Below are 19343 nucleotides of genomic sequence, written 5' to 3'. Positions count from 1 at the left end.
TAATCCAGTATAAACTAATGTTTTTAATTTATTACACGAGACAAAATTCACAAATTCTACAGCACAATGGCAGAGTCATGTCTTACGTGTAAAACGAACAATGACTCAATAATCCATGCCTTCTGGGAACGCTATAAAGTCCCAAAGTTATTGGCAGAGTTAGAAAGTTGGCTGTCAGAAGTATTAGAATGTAAATGTACTTTTAATCTGTCTGCATATTTCAAGACATGGTATATGAGGGTGCAGTGAGATACCCGATGGGTTGGACCATATTTCTCTCGTCAATTATCTTGAAAAGACGTATAGTTACAAACTGGAAATCAACCAATCCTCCATCGTTAACACAGTGGAAAAGTAAAATCATTTATTATCTAAATGTTGAAAGTGCGTGGGTGATGGAGAGAAACAAAATGATGCAGTTTGAGGCCATGTGGCCTGGCGGAGAGTATTGCTGGAGATGGGGGTGTGAGAGGGTCTAGGCAGGGGTGATGTTGTGGATGTTTGTGACTGTATATATGTTATGTATTGGGGGAAATAAAAGAGGAATATAAGTAATGTACATGTCCTTTGGCTATACATAAATAATTCTCACAACATAAAGGAGGATGTCATGTATGGATTTTTTTTTTGAAAGACACTGCTTATAAAAAGGCATTTCAACATGATGAGCATCTTTGAGTTTGACCATTTAGATAATATCTGATCAACCATATTGACATTATAAAACAAAACAAACATGACATAACCCAGATTACACCATTCATAAAAAAACACAGTTTATGATACGAAACAAGCCATTTAAAATGTGACCTAATAGCATATAATAAAAATAAATTCAATTCAGTCAATCTCAAATGTAGCACCATACATAATCAGACAAAATGGACCAAATGAAACCCATGTTACACCCACTTTCAATATTCTCATTTTTTAACCACCATAGTGAGCATAGAACACAAATGTAAAAGAGGCTGTAAATAATATTACAATATAAGATCAAAAGGAAAAATAACTGAGATTCTAGGTTTACTTAGTGTTCTGGTATATAGGACTGTATTGTTTGTTTTTTAAATGTTTTTTTTTCCAAAAGGTGTAGACCTGGCCGAAAATACTGTACTGTTTCATAAAACAACCATTTTAATACTGTCCATATCTTAACTCCCTTTCAAAGACCAATAACATCCCTATAGACTTAAGATAGTTATACTGTACATAAACCAAGTCTTTGCACAGCCAGCATCTACCCTACTGTCTGCTGCCATGACTGGTAGCCATATACTGTATAATAACATGATCAAATATCTGTCTTGAAGCGACAGACAGGGACTATCTCTATCAATGTACAATACATTTAGTGACACGTGAGTCTATTCTCAACAGATCCTGAAGAACAGACAGTTTTATATACAGGTGAAATAAATATGTAAAGCTCAATAATAATGATACAAGTTTCTAATAAATGTACAGAACATACAGTATATTTTACTAGGTTATCAATATATTTAGAAACATTGCAACACAGGAGTGTTTTTATATATTTCAAAATAGGAGTATTTACTGACTGAAAGGGGAGGCAGTGGGGTCGAAGGTCTTGAATACGTCTTTCAGCGGCCTATCGTCTTCTGTCTCCTCCTTCTCCTTTGCTTCCTCCACCTTCTCCTCCTCTTCTCCCTTCTCCTCCTCCTCCTGCTTGGCCTCCTTCTCTACCTGTTTGACCTGTCTGGGGTCTGTGTAGGGGGGCCTGATCAGGCCTGCGAGGGCCTGGATGGGTAGGTGGTGGACCGCGGGGGCAGAGGATTTGACTGGGGAGCTGGGAGGCTCCGACCCTGACATTGTCACTGTAGGAGCAGAGGAGAGGGTAGGAGGTGGACGACTTTTGGAACCAGACCCATCCATGGCGCTCTCGGTACCGCCCTTGACATCCTGTGTGGATACAGACCCTCCAGATCGCTGGGTTGGCGAGAGCGAGGATGATGGTGGAGTTTTAGTGTTAGTGTTGTTTTCTCTCTTGGCTGGTAGTTTGAGGATCCCAGTCTTCCTCGGGGGCTCTGTCTCGTCCCGCTGGCCCTGCTGTGGTGCCTGGTTTCTGGGGTCATAAAGGCTGATGCCCCCTAGCAGGGTGGAGGTGGTGGGGCTCTCTAACCCTCCACCGGAGGAGGACAGGCGCCCTGGGGCGTACGGACACAGCTTCTCTGGCTTCTCAGCCTCAGATTTAGATGGAGCTGGCGCCGGGGCTGAAAATGTTAACGTAGTGGTTTTGGAGGAAGAGGTTCCACTAGCACTGCTCCTCTGCAACCTGGGGTCTCCTCCAGCACCCCCACCTCCCCCACCACCTCTCTCCGTCTCCCTCAGGATAGGTAGCTTAGTGTCCACACTACCTGACCGACCTATCCGGGGGTCCACACCCAGGGCCTTGTGTTGCCTGGGATCCAACAACCTCTCTGTTGACCCCCTGGGTTCCAGTGTCCTGGAGGGGAGCCTGCCTAGTCCAACCCCCACACCCAGCACACCCTCCTTCAGACGGGCAGCGACCAGGCGAGGGTCCATGTGTGGAGGGGTGGTGGAGGTGGTTATGGTGGAGTGGTCAGGGGATAAAGTCCTGGTCCTATTGTTGGTTCGGTTCATCTGTGCGTCAGCGATGAGGGGCGGTAGAGGTAGATTGATGGAGTGCTCCTGTTTGGGCACCAGTGAGGGGATGAGATCCTCAGCCGACCAGACCACGGTTGAGGCATAGGCTGGGCGCTGTAACACAACGTCTACACGGATGTGGCTGAACTGCTGCAGCTGGCAGCGTGGGTCGCGGAGCATCACCCCTAAAAGTTAATTTCATCAACATTTTACGAAATATTGTTATGGACAACAAAGTTTTATATTCTATTCTATTTCATTTCTTTCAAATGGCAGATGTCAGTAAGACTCTGATATGTATGATGAATACAAATATAAAAAAAGATTAAATACTAGGCTAGAAAACAACAACAACAGCAGCAGCATTCAAAAGAAAAATAGGCTTTAAAATATTAGGGTTATACCTGGGCAGGAATCCAAAGGGATGAGAGCAGCCCGCTCTCTTAGCTCCCTCTCCCCATCCTCATCCTCCTCTCTGGCTGGAGCCTTATTGTGGTGGTGCTGGCGATGGTGGTGGAGCTCTGGTTTGAAGGAGTTGGGTGGCTCCAGGGGCCTCACCTTATTAGATTAGATTCAAACACTAATGTCATCAAAGAGGAGATTGGTTTTTCAGCATAAAAGCTCAATACAAAGTAACAACAACAGACATGCACCAGCATTAAACAGTAGGCTAGATATCTATACCTTCCTGGGGTCCCTGGCCTGTCTGGGGCCCCCGCTGGAGTCGGGCTCTTTCCTCATGTCTGGTGGTCTCTGGCGGGGGTCTGCTGCCTTCATACGGGGGTCGCTGGGTGGGGCTCGCTCCTTCTGGAGCCTGGGGTCTCCAGGGGCCAACTGGGGAACAGAGGGGTGTTTGATGGACTGTGGCCCCTGCTGGAGCTTCTCATTCTGTTTCTTCAGAGACTTAAGAATGGCCGTGACACAGTTCCCATCCTCGTCATCACTGGAATACCAGTTAGTAGAGTCATCTGAAACGTGTAGAGTGGGGATCATCAACAAGATTCAGCCAGGGGCCAATTTTTTATTGAGTGGATGGTTGAGAGGCCGGAACATAATTACAAATCATTTGTAGACTGTAAATTAACCGCAAGAAGCCCAAACAGATATGTTTGACTAAAACATAACAATTTTAAACCTAGATTACATTTATATATGATCTTGTATCTCTCTATTATGTGTGGGAATACTTGGGAACAGATTTCTTCAATTAAAATAACTTGTTTATTGTCTTATGTCCATTTATGAAAAAAAAAAATAAAACAAATAGTGGGGAGCCAAATAAAACCACCCGCCAGTTGGGGAACCCTGGTGTAGAGCATGTAAGTTATGTTCATGACGATTATACGGTATAAGCATGATTGAAGTATTGCCAAGCAAGTGCAACCAAGCATACTGTGCAATATCTGTGAAACGTGTACCCTAGTTATTAAATGGTCATGTTTGGTGATGAGTACAAGACTGTTTCACTTTGCTGTAAATAAATAATCCTTCACACTCACCTTTAGGGGTTTTGCCACCTTGTTCCTCAAAACCTTGTGGCTCACTGCCTTGCTGCTGCTGTAGGTGTAGGAGCAGGGCCTTCTGTACTGCAGGGGGTAGGCCCTGCATCTGGGACAGCATTTGGGAGTCAGCGCTCCCCTGCTGTTGGGAGGTGTTCTGACTGAAAGGCATACCCATGTCTAATGGAGAGGAGGTGGGGAGAGAGGGAGGTTTTAATGAATCAACATCTGTTAACACATGGAAACAACTGGATATAAAAAAAGGAAAGCTACAACAGAATAGAATATGGTCATTGCTTGGAGCATTTAGACTGAAAAACACACATACTGTAAATAATTAAATCCTTGACATAACAAATTGATGGCTATTATCTGCATTATCTGCTTATTCCTTACTATAAGAGACATTCATCCATGTATCATTGTAAGACCAACCTCCTTGGCCCATGGCCTGAGCCTGGTTCCTGAAGAAGTTGTTAAAGAACTCTGCAGGGTTTTGGCCCACGGCTCCCATGGTTTGGAATGGCACGTTCATGTTCTGAAGCATCTGCATGGGGTCTGGGAATGGAGGGAACGGTGGAGGGGGCCTCTGGAGGTTCATGTTCATATTGGGGTTCAAGTTCATATTTGGTCGGTGACCCAGGAAGGGTGGTGGTGGACCTGGAGGCAGGAATAAACAACAAATGAGAGGTTTTAATTAATCAAACTCTACAGATGCATTGAGAGAACACAAAGTAAAGAGAAGAAAGCTAGTAAATACCTGGAGGTGGTGGCATGGGGAACCCATGGGGTGGTTGGTGTTGGGGGTGCTGTCCAGGGGGGTTCTGCTGTTGCTGCATTGGTGGCCCAGTGTGGGATGGATAGGGAGGAGAGGGACCCCCCATGGAGCCAGGGGGAGACCCCGGAGGGAGGACAGGGGGTGGGCCATTGGGTCCACTCTGCTGTATGTTGTCATCGGGACCCCCTCCACCAAACTCATCACCCTGAAACTGGCCTCCAGACTGACAGTTGAAGTTGGATCCACTGCAACCCCCAAAAATATGCATTAATTAATTTTAATGGGATAATAAGTGTACAAAACATTAAGAACACCTTCCTAATATTGAGTTGCACTCCCCCTAGAACAGCCTCAATAGGTTGGGCAACAACTCTAGAAGGTGTCGAAAGTATTCCATAGGGATGCTGACCCATGTTGATTCCAATGCTTCCCACAGTTGTGTGAAGTTGGCTGGATGTCCTTTGGGTGGTGGACCACTCTTGATACACATGGGAAACTGTTGAGCGTTAAAAACCCAGCTGCGTTGCAGTTCTTGACACAAACCGGTGCACCTGGCACCTACTACCATACCCCATTCAAAGGCACTTACATTTTTGTCTAGCCCATTCACCCTCTGAATGGCACACATACACAACCCATGTCTCAATTGTCTCAATGCTTGAAAATCCTTCTTTAACACTGATTGAAGTGGATTTAACAAGACATCAATAAGGGATCATAGCTTTCACCAGGATTCTCCTGGTCCGTCTATGCAATGGAAAGAACAGGTGTTCCTAATGTTTGTGCACTCAAGTGTGTGTGTGTGTGTGTGTGTGTGTGTGTGTGTGTGTGTGTGTGTGTGTGTGTGTGTGTGCGTGCGTGCGTTTGTATATACACAATACCAGTGAAAAGTTTGGACACATCTACTCAAGAGTTTTTCTTATTTTGACTATTTTCTACATTGTAGAATAATAGTGAAGACATCAAAACTATGAAATAACACATGAAATCATGTAGTAACCAAAAAGGTTCTTCAAATGTTCTGGATTGACTGACCTTCATGTCTTAAAGTAATGATGGACTGTCATTTCTCTTTGCTTATTTGAGCTGTTCTTTCCATAATATTCAGTATACCACTCCTACCTTGTCACAACCCAACTGATTGGGTCAAACGTATCAAGGAAAGAAATTCCACAAATTAACTTTTAACAAGGCACACCTCTTAATTGAAATGCATTCCAGGTGACTACCTCCTCGTGAGAGAATGCCAAGCGTGTGCAAAGCTGTCATCAAGGAAAAGGATGGCTACTTTGAAGAATCTCAAATATAAAATATATCAACAAATTGATTTGTTTAACACTTTTTTGGATACTACATGATTCCATATGTGTTATTTCATAGTTTTATTCTACAATGTATAAAAATTAAAAATAAACTGGAATGAGTAGGTGTGTTCAAACTTTTGACTGGTACTTTATTTATCACAGAACAGCACAAACTGGATCTAACCAGAATAGAAAGAGGAGTGGGAGGCCCCGGTGCACAACTGAGTAAGATCATGGACGTACACTACCGTTCAAAAGTTTGGGGGTCACTTAGAAATGTCCTTGTTTTTTAAAGAAAAGCACATTTTTTGTCCATTAAATTAAAAAAATTGATCAGAAATACCATGCAGACATTGTTAATGTTGTAAATGAAGAGGCGACTCCAGGATGCTGACCTTCTAGGCAGAGTTGGAAAAAAAGAACCATATCTCAGACTGGCCAATAAAAAGAAAAGATTAAGATGGGCAAAAGAACACAGACACTGGACAGAGGAACTCTGCCTAGAAGGCCAGCATCCCGGAGTCTTCTCTTCACTGTTGACGTTGAGACTGGTGTTTTGCGGGTGCTATTTAATGAAGCTGCCAGTTGAGGACTTGTCTGTTTCTCAAACTAGACACTCTAATCTACTTGTCGTCTTGCTCAGTTGTGCACCGGGGCCTCCCACTCCTCTTTCTATTCTGGTTAGAGACAGTTTGCACTGTTCTGTGAAGGGAGTTGTACACCGTGTTGTACGAGATCTTCAGTTTCTTGGCAATTTCTCGCATGGAATAGCCATTTCTCAGAACAAGAATAGACTGTCGCGTTTCAGAAGAAAGTTCTTTGTTTCTGGCCATTTTGAGCATGTAATCAAACCCACAAATGCTGATGCTCTAGATACTCAACTAGTCTAAAGAAGGACAGTTTTATTTCTTCTTTAATTAGAACAGTTTTCAGCTGTGCTAATATAATTGCAAAAGGGTTTTCTAATGATCAATTAGCCTTTTAAAATTATAAACTTGGATTAGCTAACACAACGTGCCATTGGAACACAGGAGTGATGGTTGCTGATGATGGGCCTCTGTACGCCTATGTAGATAATCCATTAAAAATCAGCCGTTTCCAGCTACAATAGTAATTTACAAGATTAACAATGTCTACCCTTTATTTGTGATCAATTTGATGTTATTTTAATGGACAAAAATATATACTTTTCTTTCAAAAACAAAGACATTTCTAAGTGACCCCAAACTTTTGAACGGTAGTGTATATATTAAAGAGAATATTATACACAGTTGAAGTCGGAAGTTTACATACACCTGAGCCAAATACATTTAAATTCAGTTTTTCCACAATTCCTGACATTTAATCCTAGTTAAAAGGACCTGTTTTAGGTCAGTTAGGATCACCACTTTATTTTAAGAATGTGAAATGTCAGAATAATAGTAGAGAGAATGATTTATTTCAGCTTTTATTTCTTTCATCACATTCCCAGTGGGTCAGAAGTTCTCCAAAAAGTACGTTCTTTGTCCCCATGTGCAGTTGCAAACCATAGTCTGGCTTTTTTATGGCGGTTTTGGAGCAGTGACTTCTTCCTTGCTGAGTGGCCTTTCAGGTTATGTCAATATGGGGCGGCAGGGTAGCCTAGTGGTTAGAGCGTTGGACTAGTAACCGGAATGTTGCAAGTTCAAATCCCCGAGCTGATAAGGTACAACTCTGTCGCTCTGCCCCTGAACAGGCAGTTAACCCACTGTTCCTAGCCCGTCATTGAAAATAAGAATTTGTTCTTAACTGACTTGCCTAGGTAAATAAAATAAATATAGGACTCGTTTTTACTGTGGATATAGATATTTTTGTACCTGTTTCCTCCAGCATCTTCACAAAGGTCCTATGCTGTTGTTCTGGGATTGATTTGCACTTTTCGCACAAAAGTACGTTCATCTCTCGGAGGCAGAACGCATCTCCTTCCTGAGCGATATGACGGCTGTGTGGTCCCATGGTGTTTATACTTGCGTACTATTGTTTGTACAGATGAACGTGGTACCTTCAGGCGTCTGGAAATTGCTCCCAAGGATGAACCAGACTTGACGAGGTCTACAATTTGTTTTCTGAAGTCTTGGCTGATTTCTTATGATTTTCCCATGATGTCAACCAAAGAGGCACTGAGTTTGAAGGTAGGCCTTGAAATACATCCACAGGTACACCTCCAATTGACTCAAATGATGTCAATTATCCTATCAAGAGCGTCTAAAGCCATGACATCATTTTTTGGAATTTTCCAAGCTGTTTAAAAGCACAGTCAGCTTACTGTATGTAAACTTCTGACCCACTGGAATTGTGATACAGTGAATTATAAGTGAAATCATCTGTCTGTAAACAATTGCTGGCAAAATTACTTGTGTCATTCACTAAGTAGATGTCCTAACTGACTTGCCAAAACTATAGTTTGTTAACAAGAAATTTGTGGAGTGGTTGAAAAATTACTTTTAATGGCTCCAACCTAAGTGTATGTAAACTTCTGACTTCAACTGTATAGCTGACAAATTGTGCAAAAAAAAACATTTACATTATACTGAAGATTATGTGAGCGCATGTAAGGTAAAAGTAAAGCTACCTTTGAGCAATCTTCTGAGCCAGGTCCACTGTAGGTTTCACCACAATCTCAAACAGAGAGGGGATCTTCTTTCCCCCGGAGTTCCCCCCACTGCTTCCCCCCTCCTGTGGGCTGGAGGGTCCAGGACCAGGGTTAGGACCTCCAGACCCAGGAGCACCGGGACCCGGTGTGGGCAGCAGCCCTACCCCAGGAGGGGGTTTAGGCAGGGGGGCAATCCCCTGTTTCCTCAGGTCCTCCAACTCCATCTCATCTTCATGGGCGATCTCCTCCTCTGTGTTGATTATCTGAAGGCAATACATAGGACACACAATGAAGCAAACAATCTGATGCAGAAGCTATACTCTTCACTGTATGGCTGTGGGTAAGGAACTAGTGAACTACTGTTCAGAATTTAGACGTTTGATAGATGACCCTATTAGATGTTACTATTTTGATCCACACACAATCACTAAGTTGTTAGTGTAATGGTTTTAAAACGCAGACCGTTTAGACCGGGGGTAGGCAACCATGGTCCTGGAGGGCCGCAGGCACTTCATGTTTTTCATTTAACCAACCTGGAAGACCAGGTGTGTTGAATTTAGGCAATTACTGAACTGATCAATTAGCTCAGTTGGTCTGGCGTGGTGCCTAGTTGGTACAAAATCCTGTAGTACCTGCTGCACTCCAGGAACAGGGTTGTCTAGTCCTGGTTTAGACACACAATATTTCAGTTTGTGGCGTTTATGATTATGATGTTTTTCTTACCTTATCAAGCAGGTCTTTGGTCACATCATTCAAAGGATCATGCGAGAATTTACAGTTGTCTCCCTGATAACACTTGGCTCCAGTATGAAAAAACTTACAGGGATATTCACGTACAGCCACGAGTCAAGGACAAGTATGGAGGAATAAATGTATTACAAATAAGTGTATTACAATTGTCTGTTTTTATGTGGTGAAGCCAAAGACACATTTTCACATTGTGTGGACAATAAAGTTTTTCTAATTCTACAGAATACAGCAAAGTTGAAATCTGGACTCTAGACTCACATATTAGTACATATTACATTGCATATCAATATAGGACATCACTTATCTCACATACAATAAAACACACATATTACATTGTATTTTATGAAGAGAATTTCTAGCCTAGTCAATATACGACGGCCATCTACTGACCCAATGAGTTATCATGACTAAACAGATGAGGGAAGTCAACTAATTCCTCTCATTTGAAGTTGATCAGATAAGCATGAACCCTCTAGAGTTAGAGTCATGGTTTCATTCCAGGGTTGGGGTCAATTCCATTTCAATCCAGTCATTTCAGATAGTAAACTTAAATTCCAATTCCAATCCATTGCTTATCAAAGAGGAATTGGAATTTCAGTTACCTTCATGAATTAACCTAATAAAAAATAGATTTGGCAATTCCACGCAACGACAGAAACAATTTCAGAATATTTGTTGGTGATTCATATTGAAGGATATTGTGCATGTAGATGCAGTTGTCTCCTTTACTGCAGTATCCTTGGAGGTAGAATTTACACAGCTCCTTCTTCTTGTCTGGAGTAACCAGCTCATGTTCAAACTTACACTGGTCCCCCTGAAAGAGAGCGAATATGATGTGAGGCAGACAGAGATACAATACAAAGGTGTTATTTTTAAAGCAAATCAGCATACCAGCCTAAAAAGTACATTGATTTATTTTGCACTGTCATGATACTAACACAATATAGACCTAAGCAGTTCATAGATACTTATAACAAGGCTTATAATTATGAGCGTGCCATAATGCATTATACCTGTAGACCTCCGGTAGTGTAACCAAAATTTCTGTTGTTACATTCACCTCAGAGGTGCCGACTTGACTTGCCTTAACTTGATGCAGTCCCTCTAGGAAGTATTTACCTTGATACATCGTCCCTCCAGGAAGTATTTACCTTGATGCAGTCCCTCGAGGAAGTATCTACCTTGATGCAGTCCTTCTAGGAAGTATTTACCTTGATGCAGTCCCTCTAGGAAGTATTTACCTTGATGCAGTCCCTCTAGGAAGTATTTACCTTGATGCAGTCCCTCTAGGAAGTATTTACCTTGATGCAGTCCCTCTAGGAAGTATTTACCTTGATACATTGTCCCTTCGGGAAGTATTTACCTTGATGCAGTCCCTCTAGGAAGTATTTACCTTGATGCAGTCCCTCTAGGAAGTATTTACCTTGATGCAGTCCCTCTAGGAAGTATTTACCTTGATGCAGTCCCTCTAGGAAGTATTTACCTTGATGCAATCCCTCTAGGAAGTATCTACCTTGATGCAGTCCCTCTAGGAAGTATTTACCTTGATGCAGTCCCTCTAGGAAGTATTTACCTTGATGCAGTCCCTCGAGGAAGTATCTACCTTGATTGCAGTCCTTCTAGGAAGTATTTACCTTGATGCAGTCCCTCTAGGAAGTATTTACCTTGATGCAGTCCCTCTAGGAAGTATTTACCTTGATGCAGTCCCTCTAGGAAGTATTTACCTTGATGCAGTCCCTCTAGGAAGTATCTACCTTGATGCAGTCCCTCTAGGAAGTATTTACCTTGATGCAGTCCCTCTAGGAAGTATTTACCTTGATGCAGTCCCTCTAGGAAGTATTTACCTTGATGCAGTCCCTCTAGGAAGTATTTACCTTGATGCAGTCCCTCTAGGAAGTATTTACCTTGATACATCGTCCCTCCAGGAAGTATTTACAGATGTATCTCCCATTGTGTTCCACCGTGTGTTGGTTAATGAACTCCTTGGTCATAATGGGACGCTTCTTCTGAAAACCACCCGGAGGGCCCTTCCCACCACCCTCCTATGGATAAGACAAGCAAAGGGACAACATTGGTCTGAAGCAGACTGTAAAAAATATGGACAAAGCCATCAATGACGTCACCCTATTGTTTCCTATGAGAATGCTCGGTGGTGCATTTGATGACCAGGAAGTGTCATTACAGCATGTCGCCATCTTGCTACAGGGAGAGATTTTTGGAAACATTGCAGTTTGAGCTGCTCTAGGAAGTGATGTTGCAGGCTAGCTCAGTGCTGCCCCCTCATGGAGTATCTAAACTTGAAGGCAGACTGAGGTACTACAGGCCTCCATTAGCAACTAAATGATCCCTTTGTCTGTGTGTGATTTTAAAGTACCATACAAATCCCCATTTCGCCATTCACTATAATGGAGCGTCCTGTTTTCTAGAAACAATGCCTGCAGTAACGCAGATGGCCTTCAACTTGAAATCCACAATACAAGTGGGCAGTCATTCTCCCCTGGTCTGAAGGTAACAGGTAGATTCTAACAATACTAGATTTTTATATAGAGAAATTATCTTTGCTCTGACATTTCTTCTATAAAATAAAAAGAAAAACACCAGGAGGGCCCTTACTTCCTTCTTATGGACAAGGTCACCAAAGGGACCAAATGGATTGGTCTGAACTCTAAACCAACTGAGGTACATTCTAACAATTCTATTGCACCTTCTCAATTAGTCTTTTCTAGATTCCTCTCATCTTCTCTCCTCATCACCTTCTCAAACTGGATTGGAGAAGATCCAAGATCCTTCCCCTCTGACCTTCTTCTCCAATGCTTTTTGAAAAGGAGACGAGGAGAGAGGATGCAAGCAATTGAGGAAAGACATATTGGGAAAGCGCCTGAATTGCAATTTACGCCATCTTTGTTCTTTACCTGCTTCATCCCCTCTCCGGCCTGCTCGGCCCCCCCGCCTCGCCCCCGGCCACGCCCCCAGTTCTTGTTGCCCTTCATCTGCTGCATCTGCTTTTTGTTGTTCTTGTTGAGCATGTTGCCCCGCCCCCTTCCTCCCACTCCACCTCCTCTGCCCCGCCCCCGCTGACCACCAACTGAAAAACACAACAACCATTAAAAGTCAGAACAACAGGATCTAATACATAGATCTTTGTTAAACATTTATGTAAGCTGCAATAAAATAAAAAAACACATTTGTCAGAGGTGATATGAAAATCCAAAATGGACACACTTTACAGTACTATAGCTACTAGACTGTTAACTTCGACAAACTTGAATATCATTCGACAAGACATTTCAACACAAAATCAACACAATTCACACAGGCCATACATACACTGCTGCTGTTGTTGTTTCTGCATGCCCTTCATGCCACCTCTCTTCATCTGGTCCTTGGAACCGCGTCCCCTGCCCAGGCCTTGGCTAGGAGATATAGAGTCTTTCCCCTGCCACATCTCCTCCTCATCATAATCACCCCCCTCTCCTTCATAGTCATACTTGTCTTCGCTGTAGTCGCTGTACTTGTCATAGTCACCACTACCACTCCTGTGTCGGCCTGCTGACCTCTCTGACCTCTGTGGGTTGCCATGGCCACCACTTGATGGATCACACCCATGCTGGAGGAGTCAGTCAGAAGAGATGGTAATGTTGTTATTGAAAAGGTATTGTATATGGTAAAAATGCTTGTTTATGCATGCCTATAGGCCCTGCGATAGACTAGTGTCCTGTCCAGGGAGTGTACTTGTAAATCACAAGTTGCCTCCTGATAGGCTCCTGCCCTATGGGCTGTTCTGGCTCAGACAACGCTTACTTGTCCAAGGCTCACTTACTTACTTATACATGCCTATAAATACTTTCAATATATGTAACAAAAATATAAATGCAACATGCAACAATTTTAAAGATTTTACTCAGTTACAGTTGAAATCAGTCAACTGAAATAAATAAATTAGGCCCTAATCTATGGATTTCATACGACCAACCACTGGGGAGCCAGGCCCAGCCAATCAGAATGAGGTTTTCCACACAAAAGTTCCACCCTTCAATGCTTATGTTTATAAATTCATATAAATGTTCTAAATGCTTATGAATTGTAATACATATAAATGTTACCAAACAATGAAATATTCACCTGAGCTGACTGGCCATCATAGTCACCACCACGGTGTGACCTGTCTTGGTTCTTCTTGTTCTTGGGCCTGTCTCTCTCTGGTCTCTCCAGGGAAGACTCATAGCTGTCAGAACTGGAGCTACTGGAGGGGGAGTGATGCTGGGAGAGAGGAGAGCAAATACTTAGGATGGTATTATGACTTCATTCACATTTTCTGTCTCCCACTGAAATTAATGAATGACGTAAACAAATGTTTGAGTTGTAAGTGCTTATCTCAACTGAATCGGGTCCATAGAGAAAAACTGAGGAAGTAGAAAATATCTAAATAAATTGATTTGTAGGTCTAAAGGTCAATTAAGTCAAATCAAAACCTGAAGGTCTACAAAATCAAAAGCAGTGCTTTACATGCTGAATTGAAGGATTTTGCAGACCGAACATATTTGTGATTGTAATTTTTGGAGGACTCTACTTTAACGATGCCAGGTGTTGATTTCATGATTCTGGTCTTACTTTCCGACTGTCGCGTCTCCTTCTCTTTGACCTCCTCTTCTCTCTTGTTTTTTTGTATCTTTTTCTGGAGTGCCTGTGTGTCTTGTCTTCTTTCTCTATGTCTTTTTCCTTTTCTTTCTCGTTTTCTTTTACTTTCTCTTCCTTTTCTTCATTCACTTCTTTGACTTCTTCTTTGCTCTCCTCTTCAATCCCAATCCCTTCATCATCTATTTCTCCATCTTCCAATTCACCATCCTCTCTTTAAACAGAACATAACAATATCAATTTAGAGAATCAAAAAGTGGACAGGAAACCAAATAGGCCATTTTCAATCTCAGTAAACTGCTGTGTCAAAATCAACTTTCCTATCAAACTGAAATTACACTTTTAGAGACATTTAAGAAGAAATTGCTTGAATGAACTTCAGTGTTCCACAGAATTAGAAACAACTGTGTTTTTGTCAATAAATCACTAGAAATATCCACTTTTGTATTTTTTGGTGAGAATCCCATCAACCCTCGAGCACCCTATTCTATGGGCCAGATACACATATGAAGCATTTGTGATTTTAACATTGAGGTAAACAAATGTTGTGATTTTGATATATAGGTAAACAAATGTTGTGATTTTAACATTCCGGTAAACAAATGTGATTTTGACATGTAGGTAAACAAGTGTTGTGATTTTAGCATTCAGGTAAAACAAATGTTGTGACTTTGACATGTAGGTAAACAAGTGTTGTGATTTTAGCATTCAGGTAAAACAAATGTTGTGACTTTGACATGTAGGTAAATAAATGTTGTGATTTTAACATTCTGGTAAACAAATGTTGTGACTAACATTCCGGTTAAACTAAAGAGGTGGGGTGAGTTTGACAGCGCAAATTTGATGTGTTCAGGCAAAATGTGATAATTCACACAGTTAATGTACTGTAAGTCAGGGCATAAATGTATTCTCAGGGTAAAGGGACAGTAGTAGAAACAGGGGTCTATGTAATTAACACGTACTAAGCTGCAATTTAATATCAAACAACTTGTGCTGATAAAGGAATAGTTATGGGATATGAATGAGCTGGTTGGGGCATGTAATAGCTTTCTTTGTTGAAGATGTGCATGCTGGATGTTTTGCAATGGGGAAAGGTGACAATATATGAACTGCTACATGTTCATATAATGACCGTAGAGTTCAGATTGGTTGGTGATGGGCCTTAGTATAAAGTGGATGCATTTCAAAAGATGGGGAACACTGGCAATTGAAATAAACAACATATACATTCCTGTTGATAAATATCATGCTTATTCATGCAAATCTCCACCAATAATTGTGTTACTTGTTGATGTGAAACCAGAAATTCACACAGGTCATTCCATACCAGGTGCATGACCCATATTTTTAAAGTGAGGTCCTAAATATGCTAATTGACTACCTGTACTGATTTGGTTACTATTCCGGTTTGGGCATTTCTACTGAAATCAAGTCAAACTTTTTAAAATGTTTTATATATATCAGAAGTGGCCATTTCTTTTTATATATCATATATAATGTAGTTCCCACAAACTTAAAACTAATGCTGCATTAAAAGCATCCTTCTTTTTTCCCCCAGTGGTGCAAGCTAAACATCTAACAACACTGGCAAATAGATCAAATTAAAGGGGCTTCTAATGATTGTGAGAGGGTGTGGGAGTTATCGACATCATCAACTGACAGAGACAGTCATTCAACACTGGCATTACAGCACAGCAGAGGCAGATTCTCATTCACAATTCTCTCAGCAATTTGTGTGGTGTTCGATAGGGGGTGGTAAAGAAGCGCATCATGACTGGGGCGGGGCTACGGCTATTACATCGTCGACATTTACATAACCCCCTACAGAATGCAACAATATGATATGACCATGATAACTAACCAAACCCATCCCATATCCTCACTCAGTCAATGATACAGTGGAACATTGATGCGATGTCGCTATGCTTCCAAATGGGTGTTTCGTGATGGGAATTCTGTTTTGGACAGCGGGATAATGTTACTAGTACCTCGCTATAACGCATGCATGAAATAATCATATGTGAAAAGGCCCGACTTCAACAACGGAGCGTTGTCTGAGTCATTCGAATACAAATTCGGCTCATAACACAACAGTAACACAAGCATGTTGTTGAGACGCACAGATGAGTGGGTAAAGAAGATATAATTCCAGACAGATAAGAATGTTACTCGACCTTTCCTCCTCTGCAAGCTCAGAGTCTGTCATGTTTTTGTCAAGAACAACAACGGGGGTTGGGGGACTGGAGACCAGGCTCACAGAAGCCATGGACGGTAGGTGGAAACAACAACGGTTGGAAATGCCTTTCTCCTTTCGAAACAAGACTGAGTTGTTGTAGGCTATTCAGTCTGAGGCCGTTGGTGTTGGGTTGTGTCGTGAGAAATGCTGGTAGATTTCATGGAGACTGGAAAAAACTCACGGTAACCGTTACAAGTCTCAAACAGAGACAGGCAACAGACATTCTTTCTCCTCTCTCATTTCAATGACGTATTAACCCAGCAAGCACAGCTTGATACCCCGCTTTGTTATTATCATCCCGCCGGTTGACTGCTGCCATGGTATCGAGATATTGGAGACGGAGGGAGAAACACACAGATTTGTAACAATTTTCGTTGGTTTCAGCATCTTCATCGTCATAGGACATTGCGCCCGAAACATGTTCTCAAAATGGCTTCTCGGAAACCGAAGAACATCCTATTTTTTTTATGTATTCTTCCACGTATAATGTCCTATCAGAGACAAGGTACAACAAAACACTACAAAGTAATTGGTCCAAATATTGTTGCGGGATCTTTTGCTATACCCATTGGCCTAAAAATGTGTCATTTTTTTTTCTGCACCTGGTGCAAGAATAAAGGGTATAAGGCTCACTAGAGAAGTTAACAATGTCGTTGTCAGCGGACTGATTTGTAAAATTGACATTCTTGTTTTCTGTATTTCTCACAGATCATAATCTTTTGCCTTATAAAATGTATGGAATAAAATCAATAACGACCTTTATGCTGTTATATATATATAGTGTGTGTATGTGTGTATATGTGTATGTGTATGTCAAGAGAGAGAGAGACAGTGAGCTTAGCCTTGCTATTGAGAGAGGCCGCCATAGGCAGACCTGGCTCTCAAGAGAAGGTAGGCTATGTGTACACGTCCCACAAAATGAGGTGGAAACAGCGCTGCACTTCCTAACCTGCCAAGTGTATGACCATATTAGATACCCATATTGCCCTCAGATTACACAGACCAACAAATAATTCGAAAACAAATCCAATTTTCCTTAAATCCCATATCTATTTGGTGAAATACCAAAGTGTGCCATCACAGCAGAAAGATTCGTGACCTGATGCCACAAGAAAAGGAAACCAGTGAAGGACAAACACCATTGTAAATGTAACGATGTGTGCAGAGGGTCCCTGGTTCGAGCCCGGGTATGGGCGAGGGGACGGTTTAAGGTTATACTGTTACATAAATACAACTCGTATTTAGCCCGTGTGTCAATTCCAGGTAAATTCGCGCACAAGAAAGATTGTTCCAAGTACCGCCAGCGTGTTTCGCTTCAACCCAAATAATGAATTAAGGTGATCACAAACATAATTAAGCCCTGTTTCTTCGTGGGTGACTGTTGTTGATGTGTGCAGAGGGGCCCTGGTTCGAGCCAGGGTATGGGCGAGGGGACAGTTTAAGGTTATACTGTTACATAAATACAACTCGTATTTAGGCCGTGTGTCAATTCCAGGTAAATTCGCGCACAAGAAAGATTGTTCCAAGTACCGCCAGCGTGTGTCGCTTCAACCCAAATAATGAATCAAAGTGATCACAAATAGACTTAAGCCCTGTTTCACGCAGCTTCTATAATCATATTATGTTGTTCGATCAAAACCGTTTGCCATGTTTCTGGGGTATAACAAAAACAATAATTTATCTGAATGGATAGCCTATGCGTTATTGCGAAGAAGGCTAATATGTCTGCTATGATGCGAGTCTACCTGCTCCATCCCATTGATGTTTTCCCATGAATTCATGTAACCGGGGCACAGGGGGACAGATTTGGCCTCATCAAAAATAATTCCAACCCAAAGCCTAATGGTAAAGTATCCTATTTACGTGCATGTTAAGTTTACAAACTCTCCAGTCAACTTCTGCAATGACTTTCTGTAAATTGATCACTGTAAAAATAGCCTATAAATACATCCCCAGTCATAAGAACCCACATGGCAATAGTTTTGTTCCACCCCATGAACTCACAGATGGTTGCTTGATCTATTCGGTCTGAGTCTGGGAATGGCGACACAGCCAATGAGAAGAAGAACATAACATTGGGGAGAGAGAGAAACCCGACTGGAGTGTTGGTGGGAGGGATTATTCCTAGTACATCCATCGCTTTTCAAAGTCTACATTTTCAGTTTGGTTTAAACAGTAGATTCAGGCTCACTCTCATCATAGTCTATCCAAGAGCGCACGGACGGGTACGGGAGCGCACAGCATCCCAACCGTCACTCGTACCACCTGATGAGAAATATCTTAGTTCCCATCCTGAATCCACACACTGCCAGTTCGGTTGCGCAAACGCTGCGGAGGAGCTTCGGAAATCGAAGTTGAGTTCGTTGGTTTTCTATTCTTTAAACACCTGACTAAGTTTGACCATTTGGAGAAAAAATCGGATATCATTCCAACACCAATCCAGTTGGAATTAAAGTTATGGCACTATCAATGCTGCGCAGCGGTTTGCTTTTTCTGTGTCTGACAACTATCCATACTTGCCATGGTGGCGGACAGGTTTGTAGTCTTCGCACCTAATCATCTGTGTATGTGTGTGTGGTAGGCTACATGCTTATTACGCGTAGAGATGCGTCATTTTTAAGAATATTTTGTTGGAAAAATTATAGTTTTTTTCCCTCAACAACAACCCATGCTGCAAAAGTTACTCTAGGCTACAGTTAATTAGCTTTATGTTACGCTCAAAAAAGAAGGCTACATTAATTAACACGTATATAAATATGTCTTACAGTGTTTTGTTATCTGTACACGTAGTCCTTCATGTTCTTCCTCAGACAAAACAAACCTTAACTTGCAATTGCTATCCTTCCCTGGTATGTTCCAATGTAAAAGGTTTAGCCATGATTTGAACATGTAGGCTATTATT

General features: G+C 41.8%; 2 protein-coding genes across 4 annotated transcripts in view; one reads left to right on the top strand and one right to left on the bottom strand.

The window, feature by feature from the left end:
• Window positions 1–10: 10 nt before the first annotated feature.
• On the bottom strand, window positions 11–16875 carry LOC115144371 (zinc finger CCCH domain-containing protein 6). The gene is made up of 15 exons (XM_029685345.2): window positions 16380–16875; window positions 14182–14419; window positions 13693–13830; window positions 12898–13177; window positions 12483–12655; window positions 11475–11612; window positions 10270–10384; window positions 9544–9653; window positions 8800–9083; window positions 4888–5150; window positions 4563–4787; window positions 4128–4307; window positions 3313–3596; window positions 3033–3186; window positions 11–2813 (listed from the first exon to the last, which is right to left on the bottom strand). The coding sequence occupies exons 1-15, from the start codon at window positions 16469–16471 to the stop codon at window positions 1555–1557; spliced, it is 3933 nt and encodes a 1310-aa protein (XP_029541205.1). The 5' UTR covers window positions 16472–16875; the 3' UTR covers window positions 11–1554.
• Window positions 16876–18513: 1638 nt separating this feature from the next.
• Window positions 18514–19343, top strand: part of LOC115144370 (fibulin-7) — a 28680-nt gene continuing 27850 nt past the window's right edge. Inside the window, exon 1 of one of the 3 annotated variants that reach the window (XM_029685340.2) lies at window positions 18514–18976. In XM_029685340.2, coding sequence (XP_029541200.1) covers window positions 18899–18976 — 78 coding nt within the window. In that variant the 5' untranslated portion in view covers window positions 18514–18898. The remainder of the gene's footprint in view (window positions 18977–19343) is intronic. The other 2 variants (XM_029685344.2, XM_029685341.2) reach the window with 2 other exon arrangements.

The sequence above is a fragment of the Oncorhynchus nerka genome, linkage group LG16 (assembly GCF_034236695.1).
Source record: "Oncorhynchus nerka isolate Pitt River linkage group LG16, Oner_Uvic_2.0, whole genome shotgun sequence".
NCBI lineage: Eukaryota > Metazoa > Chordata > Actinopteri > Salmoniformes > Salmonidae > Oncorhynchus > Oncorhynchus nerka.
This window is presented reverse-complemented; position numbering and strand designations above follow the sequence as displayed.